This window comes from Hemibagrus wyckioides, linkage group LG02 (assembly GCF_019097595.1).
Source record: "Hemibagrus wyckioides isolate EC202008001 linkage group LG02, SWU_Hwy_1.0, whole genome shotgun sequence".
Lineage (NCBI taxonomy): Eukaryota > Metazoa > Chordata > Actinopteri > Siluriformes > Bagridae > Hemibagrus > Hemibagrus wyckioides.
In genome coordinates this window covers 6621802-6635381 of record NC_080711.1, presented here as the reverse complement: position 1 = coordinate 6635381, position 13580 = coordinate 6621802, and the positions used below count along the sequence as shown (strand labels likewise).

At 43.6% G+C, this 13580-nt stretch overlaps 1 protein-coding gene across 2 annotated transcripts in view; it reads left to right on the top strand.

Annotated features, from left to right (window-relative positions):
- The first annotated feature begins 1650 nt into the window (after positions 1–1650).
- znf385c (zinc finger protein 385C) overlaps positions 1651–13580 on the top strand; it is a 107190-nt gene continuing 95260 nt past the window's right edge. For both annotated transcript variants that reach the window (XM_058404618.1, XM_058404609.1), the window contains exon 1: positions 1651–1771. In XM_058404618.1, the coding sequence (XP_058260601.1) occupies positions 1717–1771 (55 nt within the window). In that variant the 5' untranslated portion in view covers positions 1651–1716. The remainder of the gene's footprint in view (positions 1772–13580) is intronic.

Below are 13580 nucleotides of genomic sequence, written 5' to 3'. Positions count from 1 at the left end.
AGACTTAATCAACCACATACATTCATCTGCCCCCCCACCCCTATTCTTCCTATCCATCTATTCATTTTGCTCTTTTCGCAGGCCTTCAAAAGACTCCATTAAGCTGCATTTGAAAGTGCCCTTTGTTTGAAAGCTTGATGTGCACTTTTTCAGCCCGTTGCCGTGGAAACCAGGTGAGTCAAATGGAAAAGTCAGGACTGATTGGACACATTTTGATTACAGGCAATGTGTGTTTATGTGAAACATGGAGAGGAAAAACAGAGAGAGAGAGAGAGTGCGTGTGTTTGATTTGGGTACGGCATGACTGGCCGGGTGGGGAAGATTGTATTTCGTGCTTGACCGTCTCTCCCTGGGTTTATTTTGGTTGACTGCTCCCTGCTGCTTGAGCAGAATGTCAAAGGACTTGAACACAGGGGAGCAGAGTGTGTTTCCAATAGCATCTATCATACACGTGCTGACAGTAAAACCCGAGACTCGCATACATACAACGGACAACAAGGATACTGGACGCCGGCCATGCTGCGAGTGTAAATGTGTGTGTGTCTCTCTGTGTGTGTCTGTGTGTGTGTGTGTGTGTGTGCAAGTGATGTTTAAATTAAGCAAACTCATAAGCGGTACATCACCAAACAAAGCTCACTAAACAACAGTAAGTTCAAAAAAATTCATTCTGCTCCTGGAAACATAATATTCCTAGACTGGTTGCAACAACAACAACAGCAAAAACTTTTACCTAAGCTTTAAATGTCAGTCCATTGCAGGGTTCCGTGCACACACTCATACACACCTCAGGCAATTCGGTGTAGCTAGTTCATCTACTGTCATGTTTCTGGGATGTGGGAGGACACTGCTGAACCCCAAGGAAACCATGGAGAACTTTCCCAACTTCACAGAAACAGTAACCTGAGCTCGGAGAAGCTGTGAAGTGGCAACCACCATGTCGAGGTTAATATAGTAGATAGCGGATCATTCAATTCTGACGTGTATGAGTCTATTAATTGTGGTCCTAATTCAACACCTTCTCTGAGGGTTGGTAAGACATTGCATGCATGCTACATGACTTTATTTGACACTATAGGGTGTTAAAGCAACCATTAACCGGCTCGTCCTCAGGTTGACCCTGTTAGCTTTATTTAGAGATGGATAAAGCTGTGGAACTGTACACACCTCGCGTCAGATTAAACAGTCAGGATGGTTGTTATTAGCTGAGCGAAGGTCAGCTCAGGCTTCAGGCTAATTAGCTCGCTGTCCAGTCGAGTTACAGCAAAAAAAAAAAAAAAAACTGATAGAGAATCATATCTCATATCGAGTTTCATTTCGAAGAGGAGCAAATCTCTAATGGCTTTGAGCTAATCGACTTTGTCATTTGTCATTTGGAGGACTTGAAACAAATGGAGACGAACATAAATAGGTTTTGTAATTCCAATAACAGCGTGTGGCTTTAGTGTCACTGAATGGCGAGAAAATGATCGTCTTTTTATGAGCAGGAAGCATCAAAAAAAAATAAGGGAGAAATGTCTCGAGCACGCCGAGGCGCGTGCACTGGTGTTTTTTGTGTGGAAGCAGCTGCTGTGTGTCGGCGCGCGCGCAATGACGCACGGGTGTCTTCGGTCCGGCGCTAGACTTTCTCTCTCTCTCTCTCTCTCTCTCTCTCTCTCTCTCTCTCTCTCTCTGTCAGCGTCATCTCGCTTCACGCTGTGAGAGGAACCGCAGCTGGGCATGTTAGTGATGTTGGGCTCGGTGGTGGAACACACGGAGGAGAGAAACATAACCGGTAAGAAGCACGCGCAGCTGAATGAATGCTTAATAACGCGTTTCCTCCAGCGCACGAGCAAGTTTGTAAAACGTGCATGGTATTGTTTATGCTGTTTTGTGGATTAAATAGGATACACAATAACACTATCTGGAAGAGAGTGACACATGGACGTGTGAATAGTTTCTGTGTTTGGATTAAAGGTGTTGAGCTCCAGAGATGGAGCTACCTGTTTAATATCTGAAAAGAAAGCTAAGCTAAACTGACTTCATATATAAACAGTGAGGTTATGCGTAAAGGCCACATCCGGTTTGTTACTTAAAACACACCAGTTGTGGTGCAAAAAGATCTCGAAGTAAGACTCCAACTCTTCAGCTTTGACTTCAGGTGTTTTTGGATGTTAATGGGATGCTTCTGTCTGTAAACGACTCAGTGGCACGAGCGCTGTCTGTGTGAACCGATTCTGTTTTTACCGTTTTTAACTTTTTTACCGCGTATTAGGGCAAAACTACACAGTACCAGCTTTGATAAATCTACCTTCTGTACTTTCGACACAATTCGTGTACATTTGTCTAAACCCTTTCCCTGTGAATCGACCAGCTCGTGCGCGTTTCACACCTCCACGCGCACACTCTCATCTTTGCTCGCGCGCGTCATGTAGTCTATCTGTTATCCAGAACGATAGCAACAAAATCGGCATCTTAATCTATCATTTTTTGTAGTGATAAGGTCTTAACGTCATAAATAAAACTGTCCATTTTCCTCTCTTATCAAAAGTCGTCTCCATCTACTGGACTATCTCTGGTTTTTTGTTTGTTTGTTTGTTTGTTTGTTTGTTTTTTGCACCATTCTGTGTAAACTTTGGAGAAAATCCCAGATCAACATTTTCTGAAATACTCAAACTGGGACCAACAACCATGCCATGATCAAAGAAAAAAAAAAGAGATCAGACTTTTTCCCCTGTTCTGATGTTTGACCTGAACATTACCTGAAGTTTCTGACCCGTATCTGTATGCCTGTATGGGTTGTTCTACACATATGAACACGTGTGCATGTGTCCCTAACCCTAACCCCATGTGGCCAGCGAGTGTGTGTAAATAAATCTCAGAGTTGTTTGGAATGTAACTACATATGGTACAGCTTAGTGAACTGAGATGAATGGAATATAAAATGCTGATCAAGCTGGCAGGTTTGAGAGCAGGTGAAATTGGGATAAATGTCTGTGTGGAGTTTTGTGTCTTGTCCCTACCTCTGTGTGAGTCTCCTCTTCCCACCTTCCTCAAAAAAACCCCAAAAAAACAGGAGGTAGACTGATGACTAGGTGTGAGCGAGTAAGTGAATAGGTGTGTGTGTGTGTGTGTGTGTGTGATGACCTCATGTCCTATCTAGGGTGTATTCCTGCCTAGTGTTCTTGGGAAAGGCTCCAGATCCACTGCAGCCCTGTCCAGGATAGAGAGATCACTAAAGACGAATAAATGAATATGAATATATACATATATATATATATATATATATAAGGTGTTGGATTACTGATCAGAAGGTTGTCAGTTCGAATCCAAGGTCCACCAAGCTGTCACCGCTGGGCCCCTGAGCAAGGCCCTTAACCCTCAGTTGCTCAATTGTATAAAATGAGATGAATTGTAAGTCGCTCTGGATAATCTGCAAAATTCCATAAATGTAAATATATATATGTATACCTGTCTGTTTTTTTGTCTCAGACTCTCTCTCTATTTCTGTCTGTCTTTGTCTCTCTCTTGATCAGTCCGTATGTCTCTCCCTCTCTTTCTGTCTGTCTCTCTTTGTCTCTCTCGCACTCTCAGTCGCTATCTGCGCATCTCAGACTCTGCCTCGCTCTCTCTGTCTGTCCATGCAAGACAGTCTCTTTCTCTCTCTCTCTCTCTCTCTCTCTCTCTCTCTGTGTGTCTGTGGATCTTAGTCTCTCTATCTCTCTCTCTCTCTCTCTCTCTCTCTCTCTCTCTCTGTGTCTGTGGATCTTAGTCTCTCTATCTCTCTCTCTCTCTCTCTCTCTGTCTGTGGATCTTAGTCTCTGTCTCTCTCTCTCTTAGTCAGTCTGTGTCTCTCTGTCTCACCTTCAAGATTCCTGCTACAAGTTGAACTGAAGCACATGAATTGAGCCAAAACCCTACAGTACATATAAATAACCTCTTTTGTTACTATATTAATAGCCACATTTTGGTTCTGCCGAAGTTGATTAACCTATTTTCCAGGCTCTGTTCTCCTGCTGTATATTATCATGTTATCATGATAATTGCGTAATGACTCCTCCATGTCTACGGGTTCTCTTTAGGCACCATTTTGACTGAAAAGGAGCAAAACGATGTTTTTCTGCCTTAGGGAATTTAAAGGCAGCCATCTCATTCGCACCCTCCGTCTGGCACCGCAAACACAATTTATAGTCAGGAAAGACTGCTGTTCTGATCTTCTGTTCTCTAACAGCGTGCCATGTTACTGTAAGATCTGTACGCATTGCTCCGTATTATAATTCACATCCTATTGATTTTCTGAATTCTTCTCTACTTTGCAGAAAGGACTTTTTTTTTTTCAAGACGTTCTTATTTTTTTGGCCGAAGTCGTGCAATCGTAGTGCTATATCATATTCATACACTCTGAGCGAGCAGCACTCCTGTGTGTGATCCTGTTCACTACGGAGGCCACGTTATGCTCGTCTTTTTAACTCTCACATCAGGATGGCTATAAATTCCACGCCGCAGTCTCTCGGCTGTTGTGATTTTATCTTCTGCGTATAGAGAAGTTGGTGTGGATTTAAACACCGTGTCTGGTACAGATGAATCTGGTTGTTGTTAATAAAACAAGGTGTCATTTGTATTTTTATTTTCATGTTGATTTCATGCTTTCAGCTCTTTATTGGTCTTTATTATCCTGACAGCTTTTCAGTAGAAAAACATCAGCAGCAGTGTGGAGGAACGACAGTTATGAGTGTGATGGCTCTCTCTCTCTCTCTCTCTCTCTCTGTTTGTCTTGGACTCTCTGTCACTCTCTCTCTTTCTCTCTCTTGCTCTCTTTCATCTGTCTGTCTCTCTCTTTCTGTCTGTCTCTCTCGCTCTTTCTCTCTCTCTCTCTCTCTCTCTCTCAGTCTCTGTCTATCTGTCAGTCACTCTCTCTTTCTGTCTGTCTCTCTCTCTCTCTCTCTGTCTGTTTGTCTTGGACTCTGTCTGTCTGTCTCTCTCTATCTCTCTTTCTGTCTGTCTGTCTGTTTGTCTCAGACTCTGTCTATCTGTCTGTTTGTCTTGGACTCTGTCTGCCTGTCTGTCTCTCTCTATCTGTCTCTCTCTCTCTCTCTGTCTGTCTGTCTGTCTCTCTCTTTCTATCTGTCTGTTTGTCTCAGACTCTGTCTATCATCTCTCTGTCTATCTCTGTCTGTCCGTTTGTTTCTCTCTCTCTTTCTCTCTCTCTGTCTGTCTGTTTGTCTCAGTCTCTGTCTATCTGTCTGTCTGTCTCTCTCTCTCTTTCTCTCTCAATCTGTCTGTCTGTGCATTGTCTCAGACTCTGTCTGTTTCTTTCTCTCTTTGTCAGTCTCTCTCTCCCTCTCTCTCTCTCTCTCTCTCTCTCTCTCTCCATCGTCTTATTGGCTGATGTACGGTTATGAAGTTCTAGTTGAGCCAGAGGCATGAGGAAATTAATCATGGTGGGAAAGCTTCAGTGGGGTTGTTGTGTGCAGCGTGATGAACGGCTCCTGCTCCTGCCATCATGAGCGCAATCACAGCATCACTTCTTTCCCCTCAATAGAAATAACGGTTGTCGTGTCATGTCACGTTAGCAGCCCTTATTTTAGGTGTTGTCAGGTTAATGTTGTTTGGAGAAGACAGTTGTAACTTTATAGAGCTGTGAAAGCTTTTAAACATGTGTGTGTGTGTGTATGTGTGTGTATGTGTGTGTGTGTGTATGTGTGTGTGTGTGGTGGCAGCAGTCAGGAAGTCACTTTACCAAGTTGTGTTGTATTTGTGGTTGGACACGAGCTTGCTAATTATCTACCTTTTGATGGTTGAGCCACCGAACCACACACAATCCACACGCCTGCAGCACCACCAGGAACCCGGCGCCGCCTCAGACTCGGGCACCGACCCAAACCGCTTCCTGCTGGCTTCACAGCCCGTAAAGCACTAAAAGCAAAACCACCACAAAAAGAAACAACTCCTCTGTGACTAGTGTAGTGAAGTTGTGCACTTTCTCTGGATTTACTTTGCACTGATTCACAATATACAGCATGTGTGTGTGTGTGTGTGTGTGTGTTTGTGTGTTTGTGTGAGAGACGGAAAAAAACCCTACAAACTTATGACTGCTTGATATTTCCCCTCAGCACTCAGTACTAATGGCACATCCGCTCAGCGATACGAGGGCATTGTGGTGGTTCAAGAGTTCATAACAAATTATTCTGGCGAGGGTTTTGGGTTTATTTGAGGCAGATCAGATTTTTGTAGTATTCATGGCTCAGCTGAACAGTTTGCTAAGATTTTTAACACTCTGGGGCAAAGCTTTTACTTTTGCCTTGTAGTTTAGCCACAGATTCGTGTCTCATGATGTTAACCACTCTCTGTGTTCCAAATGACTTACTGTATGTACACTACGCACTCACACTGTACACTATACACTCTACTACCTGGTGTTTGAATCGTAGAAGAGTCGTATCGTCTTAGCCGTTTCCAAGTTCATTGCAAATGACGTCAAACGCATGCAATGCGACGCCGCTAGCTTCAGCAGAATACACTGATGTTATAAAATGTTGAGCAATAAATCACACAGTACGCGTGGGCGGAGTGAAGATGTACGTAAGACGTCTTGTACGCCGTCCGCCATCTTGAAAATCTTTCCCATCCAGCGTCAGCACCTGGTAGCCCCGCCTCTTTTAGCTTGTGTAAGCAAAGCTGTGATTGTTGAGTGCATGAAGTGAAGTTTTTAGGGGTTTGTTTGGAGGGGGAGTGAATAAGTGAATTATTCTCAAGTACTTGAAGTGCACGTCTTCTTCTTCTTCTTAGAATTTTTCTATATGATAATATTTGACACTGGGCATTGGTAGCTCAAGTGGTTAGGTCTCTAGGTCATTGACCAGAAGATCAGGGTTCAAGCCCCAGCACTGCAAAGCCGCCACTGTTAGGCCCTTGAGCAAAGCCCCCAACCCACCCTGCTCCAGGGGTGCTGTATCATGGCTGACCCTGTGCTCTGACCACAGTCCCCAAGGATGGGATATGCAAAGAAAGCATTTGTGTATATGTGACAAATAAAAACTACTTAACTTATTTATACTGCAGAATAGTGAGCAAGTGTGTGGTTTGAGATACTCTCTTCACATGGATTATATAGCCAGCTTCATGTTTCTTAGAGGAAAGTTTCCTGCTTCCTGACACAGGGAGTAAAATGGAGTACAACTAATTTTGAAGAATTTGTTTTTCCAGATCCAAATCTGTCTCTACTCACACACAGTGGAACCTCGGCATAGGAATTTAATTCCTTCTGGAGGCGAGATCTTAAGGTGAAAATTTGTATTGCGAAATGAATTTTCCCATAAGAAATAATGTAAATGCAGATAAACGTTCCAGCCAATATGACCAATATGAAGCGTATGTAAACTGTATGGCTGCTTACAAAGAACTGACCCAAGCCAAGCATTCCATGTCAAGGGTCCTCACAGGAAGTCGTGCCACCAAGCTTGGGCTAAAAATAGATCAGACCACCCACGCCACCAATCTGTCAACAAAAATATGCTCGAAAAATTATCTAGCTTTTGAACACATGCTGAAGACAACGTTGGTATCGTGGGTTCTCTTTCCAAACAGCTTTCACTGACAGCTTTCTCACATAAACTCACTTCAGTTGGCTTTGCACTGACGGAAACAAGTTTTGAACGCCTCCTGGACGTACGCGAAACTTAGGAACCGGTGTTTGGTTCTTTCGTATGCCGAAAATGCCTTGTATGCCGATGCAAATTTCTTAGAACTTTAAACAGAGGACAAAGAAAGACAGGTTATTTGTGTTTATCCGCCACAGTGGATCATTTGGCCCGCATGTTTTGATTTGGCACAGGTTTTACGCCGGATGCCTTTCCTGACGCAACCCTCCCATTTTATCTGAGCTTGGAACCGGCACTGAGAGTTAACTCTTCAGTGGCTGGGTTAGCTCCCTACCCGGGAATCGAACCCGGGCCACAGCAGTGAGACCACAGGAGATAGGATGCCACCTGTGCAACAAATCCAGTCGTGAAATTTCCTTGCTCCTAAATATTCCACAGTCAACTGTCAGCTGTATTATAAGAACGTGGAAGTGTTTGGGAACGACAGCAACTCAGCCACGAAGTGGTAGGCCACGTAAACTGACGGAGCGGGGTCAGCGGATGCTGAGGCGCATAGTGCGAAGAGGTCACCAACTTTCTGCAGAGTCCATCGCTACAGACCTCCAAACTTCATGTGGCCTTCAGATTAGCTCAAGAACAGTGCGCAGAGAGCTTCATGGAATGGGTTTCCATGGCCGAGCAGCTGCATCCAAGCCATACATCACCAAGTGCAATGCAAAGCGTCGGATGCAGTGGTGTAAAGCACGACGCCACTGGACTCTAGAGCAGTGGAGACGCGTTCTCTGGAGTGACGAATCGCGCTTCTCCATCTGGCAATCTGATGGACGAGTCTGGGTTTGGCGGTTGCCAGAAGAACGGTACTTGTCTGACTGCATTGTGCCAAGTGTAAAGTTTGGTGGAGGGGGGATTATGGTGTGGGGTTGTTTTTCAGGAGCTGGGCTTGGCCCCTTAGTTCCAGTGAAAGGAACTCTGAATGCTTCAGCATACCAAGACATTTTGGACAATTCCATGCTCCCAACTTTGTGGGAACAGTTTGGAGCTGGCCCCTTCCTCTTCCAACATGACTGTGCACCAGTGCACAAAGCAAGGTCCATAAAGACATGGATGACAGAGTCTGGTGTGGATGAACTTGACTGGCCTGCACAGAGTCCTGACCTCAACCCCATAGAACACCTTTGGGATGAATTAGAGCAGAGACTGAGAGCCAGGCCTTCTCGTCCAACATCAGTGTCTGACCTCACAAATGTGCTTCTGGAAGAATGGTCAAAAATTCCCATAAACACACTCCTAAACCTTGTGGACAGCCTTCCCAGAAGAGTTGAAGTTGTTATAGCTGCAAAGGGTGGACCGACATCATATTGAACCCTATGGATTAGGAATGGGATGTCACTTAAGTTCATATGTGAGTCAAGGCAGGTGAGCGAATACTTTTGGCAATATAGTGTATATATATAAGCATATATATGTAGTATGCTAGGGGAAAAACAGCCTGCTTTGAGATGAAGAGATAGTAGAGATTGTGGGCTTGATGAAGGTTTCTATACCCTACTTTATTATGCAGTTTTGTATCGAACAATGTGATACACCATCTTGTGATACTTTTAGAGACTTATTAAGGTGTTTGTGTCAGTGCTGTTTTAGCGAGTCCTACAGCACAGTTTTTCACCCTTGCCTTTTAAGGAAAATATCAGATACTTGTCTGAGAGGAATTGTCTCTAATGCACTGTGGATGGGGGCGGAGTCATTGTAGAGAAGACCCCACCCAGAAGATTGAAAGAAGTACAAATCTCTAATGCAAGCGTTTATTTGATTAACGCTGAGAGCTTTATTTTACGATTTTAAAGAGCAACAAAATGGCTGAAAATCCCTAAACACTGATTCTCTTATTCCACTGTACTGAACGTTTGTCTCTTCAGCTGTAAGTTAAAACACATGTAGAGAAAATATGTTGCAAATGAAATGATTGTTTGTCTCCGCTGCTTAGTCAATAACATCGTTTCACTATTTAAACGCAGTGAGGACACGGACGCTCAGTTTTGGAGGATTTGGTTTTCCAAGTCTGCTTTTAGGAAAAGATCGGATGCTTGTTTGAGAGGAATCGTCTGTAATGCACTGTGGATGGGGGCGGAGTCATTCTGGAGAAGACCCTGCCCAGAAGATAGAAAGCAGTACAAATCTCTTTTCTCTTAAAACAGAGTCACTAGTTTTCCTGTAATTTGTCATCGCCATGTGAGACACTCACGAAACATTGAACACAGTCAAGTCCCAGAGTCTGTGTGTGTGTGTGTTGGTGACTGCATTGTGTATGACAGCTGCATAAGGCTGTAGGCTGCACCACCTGCCCTTTGCTGTAGTAATCTTCCTCCAGCAGCACTCACACTGCCGTCCTCCTGTTGGAGCTCAGGACGGAGTCAGCAGGAGGCGACCCCGAGGTCTCACAGCTAATGTTTCAGCACCATGGCCCCTCTGTTTCTCCCTGGCTGACAGAGGGGACTGCGCCCTCCATACACCTAAACACACACACACACACACCCTTTAACCAAACGACCTTCATAGCCTCAGGTGTTTGATGCCTGAGCGTCCGGCCTCAAAAGGTGTGTGTGTGAAGCCAAAGAATCCAACGTTGGCTCAGATTTAAAGAGATGGGTGTTGCTCATGTACACACGCGCACACACACCACATGCGTCAAACCAGTGGCGCTGATTTGCGCCTAACAGTGCTCTTCTGTGTAAAGCCACGAGCGGACACGAAACGCACAAACAAATAACACACACACATGAATAGAGGGCTGAGTGAGGGAGAGCAGGTACAGCACCTCTCTAATTCCTATGGGATTCTTCACTATGAAAGAAGGCACTGTTACCTCATCAGCATTTTTGTGTGTGTGTTTGCATGTGTGTGTGTGTGTGTGTGTGTGTGTGCCAGTCCGCCTGTTCATTCATATCGGTGTAGGCAAGAAACAGTTCCTTCTAAAGCGACGGCCTGTATGACTCGGCTTGTAGATATCTGGGTTCACACACAGCAGATTGAAACATGTGAAGTATTCACCCTCTGTATCGAGCGAGGAGAGAAACACTTTTCTGCTGCATGTTAGGAATTCGATCACAGGCTCTCTCGGAGTGTAAGGAATGTCCGAGTTATAACGCTTTAAAGGCTGTTGAGGTACCTTTAAAGGTACACAGTAGGGCCTTAGGGTACAATTATGTTGCCAAAGCGAGTTAAAGGTAAAGGTACAACTAGAGGTACAAAATCGTACCCTTCAGAGTACCACCCCAGTGATGGCCACTTGTACCTTAAAAGGTACAGTTTTGTACTTTTCTTTCTGAGAAAGCATGAGTAAAATGTACGACGCTTTGACCTGCGTCATTTCCGCCTGGCGTTTATTTACTTTCCCGCTCTTTGAAACGTCGTGGCAATATATATCGAGGAAAAGCAGTGAGTCTTTTAAATGGACCGTCAGTGAGGTGAGTTGCTGCGAGTTACACAGGAGTATAAAGTTGCAAAAGCGACCGAGAATGTTGATTTCATCTTAGCCGAATTGGTCACGTGAGTAAAAATGCGGCATCATTTTCGAAAGCCTCCGTGTTCACAGTCCGACGCGAAAACGCCGTTTTCAGATTTATCCGCTTTAGAGAGCGTTTTCAAAAAGACACGTTGACTAAAAACGCAGTCCCAGTGTGGACGGAGGTTCGATACAAGACAGATATTCGTCCACTTTAGAAGGCGTGTTCCAAAACATACGTTTTCGTTGACTTAAAACGCCGTCTCTGTGTGGACGGAAGACCGAAAAAAAATATAGAAAAATATGCGTTTTTAAACAAAAACTTATTAGTGTGGACATGGCCTTATTAGTGTGGACATGGCCTCAGAGATCCGGCTTTAATGTGCCTCTTTGTTTAGTCTAACTGGTTGCTCGTTCTCTCCCAGTTTAGGTTTTCCATCCCATCACATTACACTCACTGTTCTAGGATTAATCTCGCCGTTTGGAAGTTTTTGTTTCTTGCATCACTCACACTTTTTAATGTTTATCTGGCTGTTTATCAGGAAATCATTTTAAGAACAATACACGGGAAAGACGGAAGAACCTGGTGTAGTATGTGTTAGATGTTGAGATTAACGAAGGACGGGGAAAAAGTTAAGAAATAAGGTTATTTTGTTCCACTACATCTTTGGTAAATCCACTTCATTTTGCTCTTCCCGACTTTTTCTCCTCAGTTTCTTCTTGTTCTCCTTCTTCACCGCTGCTTGTCAAAGACATCTACAGTGAATCCCCGAGCATCCACAGTCTTATAGAACAGCAGGAGACTCAGACAGTGTAATAAACACTAAACTGTGATATGCGAAAGCGCACTTTTTATCGTTGTTTGTTCGAATCGAATCTCTTATGCAAGCGTTTATTTGATTAACGCTGATAGCTTGTATGAATCTTCTCCAACTTTCTTCTCATTACAATCCCTAAACACTGATTCTCTTATTCCACTGTACTGAGCTCCAAAAAAAACGTTTGTCTCGTTCAGCTGTAAGTTAAAACACATGTAGGGAAAATATGTTGAAAATGAAATGATCGTCTGTCTCCGCTGTTTAGTCAATAACATCGTTCCACTATTTAAACGCTGTTTTCCAAGTCTGTCTTAAGGAAAAGATCGGATGCTTGTTTGAGAGGAATTGTACACGACGAGGTGAAGCAAAATCGGATCTTTTTAGTACTTGAGTTGTAATATTTCTACCTCCTAAATCTCCAGACTCATAAGAGTCCACACTCTTCCTGTCTGATTGCAACACACACTCACTTTAAGCAAAAGTGTAAAAGTGATGCATGGTTACGGAAAACGATAGGAATAATTTCGGAGTCTGTATCCGTATCTGATTTGATCATGCACCACTCCCACTCACCACTTTCTGCTGCCTCTCCTTTTCCTCCCTTTCCGCCTTTTTCCCCTTCACTTCCTCCTGCTTCTTCTCAGTATCCTCTTGCTCGTTCTGCTTCTCCTCTATCTTCTGGATCAAACCAGTTCATTTTACATGCTTTTACACCTAGATATTTGTTTACTGAGTCAGACACATGGCCTGTGAGCTGTTTAGTTCGAGAAATCTACCTCGTAATACATTTAGATACACTTGACTTGGATAATGTGTGTAAACAACATTAATCTTTCACTAACTGAAGCCTATAATCTTAGTTTTCATCAACCTTGTCACTCTCAGCTCATTAAACCTAACTAACTGTCAATGGAATCAGCTTCTCTCTCTCTCTCTCTCTCTCTCTCTCTCTGTCTCTCTCTCTCTCTCTCTCTCACACACACACACACACACACACAGTCTTATTGATTGATTTCTCAGACCACCGTCATGGAGCCTCACACCTAGACGTCGCTAATCAACTATGTTACCAAAGTGAAAAAGACTCTGATGGAATCAATACTCCTGTGAGTGTGTGTGTGTGTGTGTGTGTGTGTGAGAGAGAGAGAGAGAGAGAGAGAGAGAAGCTGATTCCATTGACAGTTAGTTAGGTTTAATGAGCTGAGAGTGACAAGGTTGATAAAAACTAAGCTTATAGGCTTCATTGTGTCCTTAGAATCAGACTAATCACTGTCACTCTGTGTGTGTGTGTGTGTGTGTGTGTGTGTGTGTGTGAGAGAGAGAGAGAGAGAGAGAGAGAGAGAAGCTGATTCCATTGACAGTTAGTTAGGTTTAATGAGCTGAGAGTGACAAGGTTGATAAAAACTAAGCTTATAGGCTTCATTGTGTCCTTAGAATCAGACTAATCACTGTCACTCTGTGTGTGTGTGTGTGTGTGTGTGTGTGTGTGAGACAGGACGATAATGGCCACTTTAAGTTACGCATGTGACCTCTGAACATATATCGTCCAGCAATGTCTCACTTGCTTAAATAAGCTTCAGAAATAACTGTGTTTGTATCTGAACTAGAAAGCAGAGCGACATTCGAGAGTAAATTATTTACATATTCCACTATTTATCAGTGTAAACAAGTGGATTATTTTCC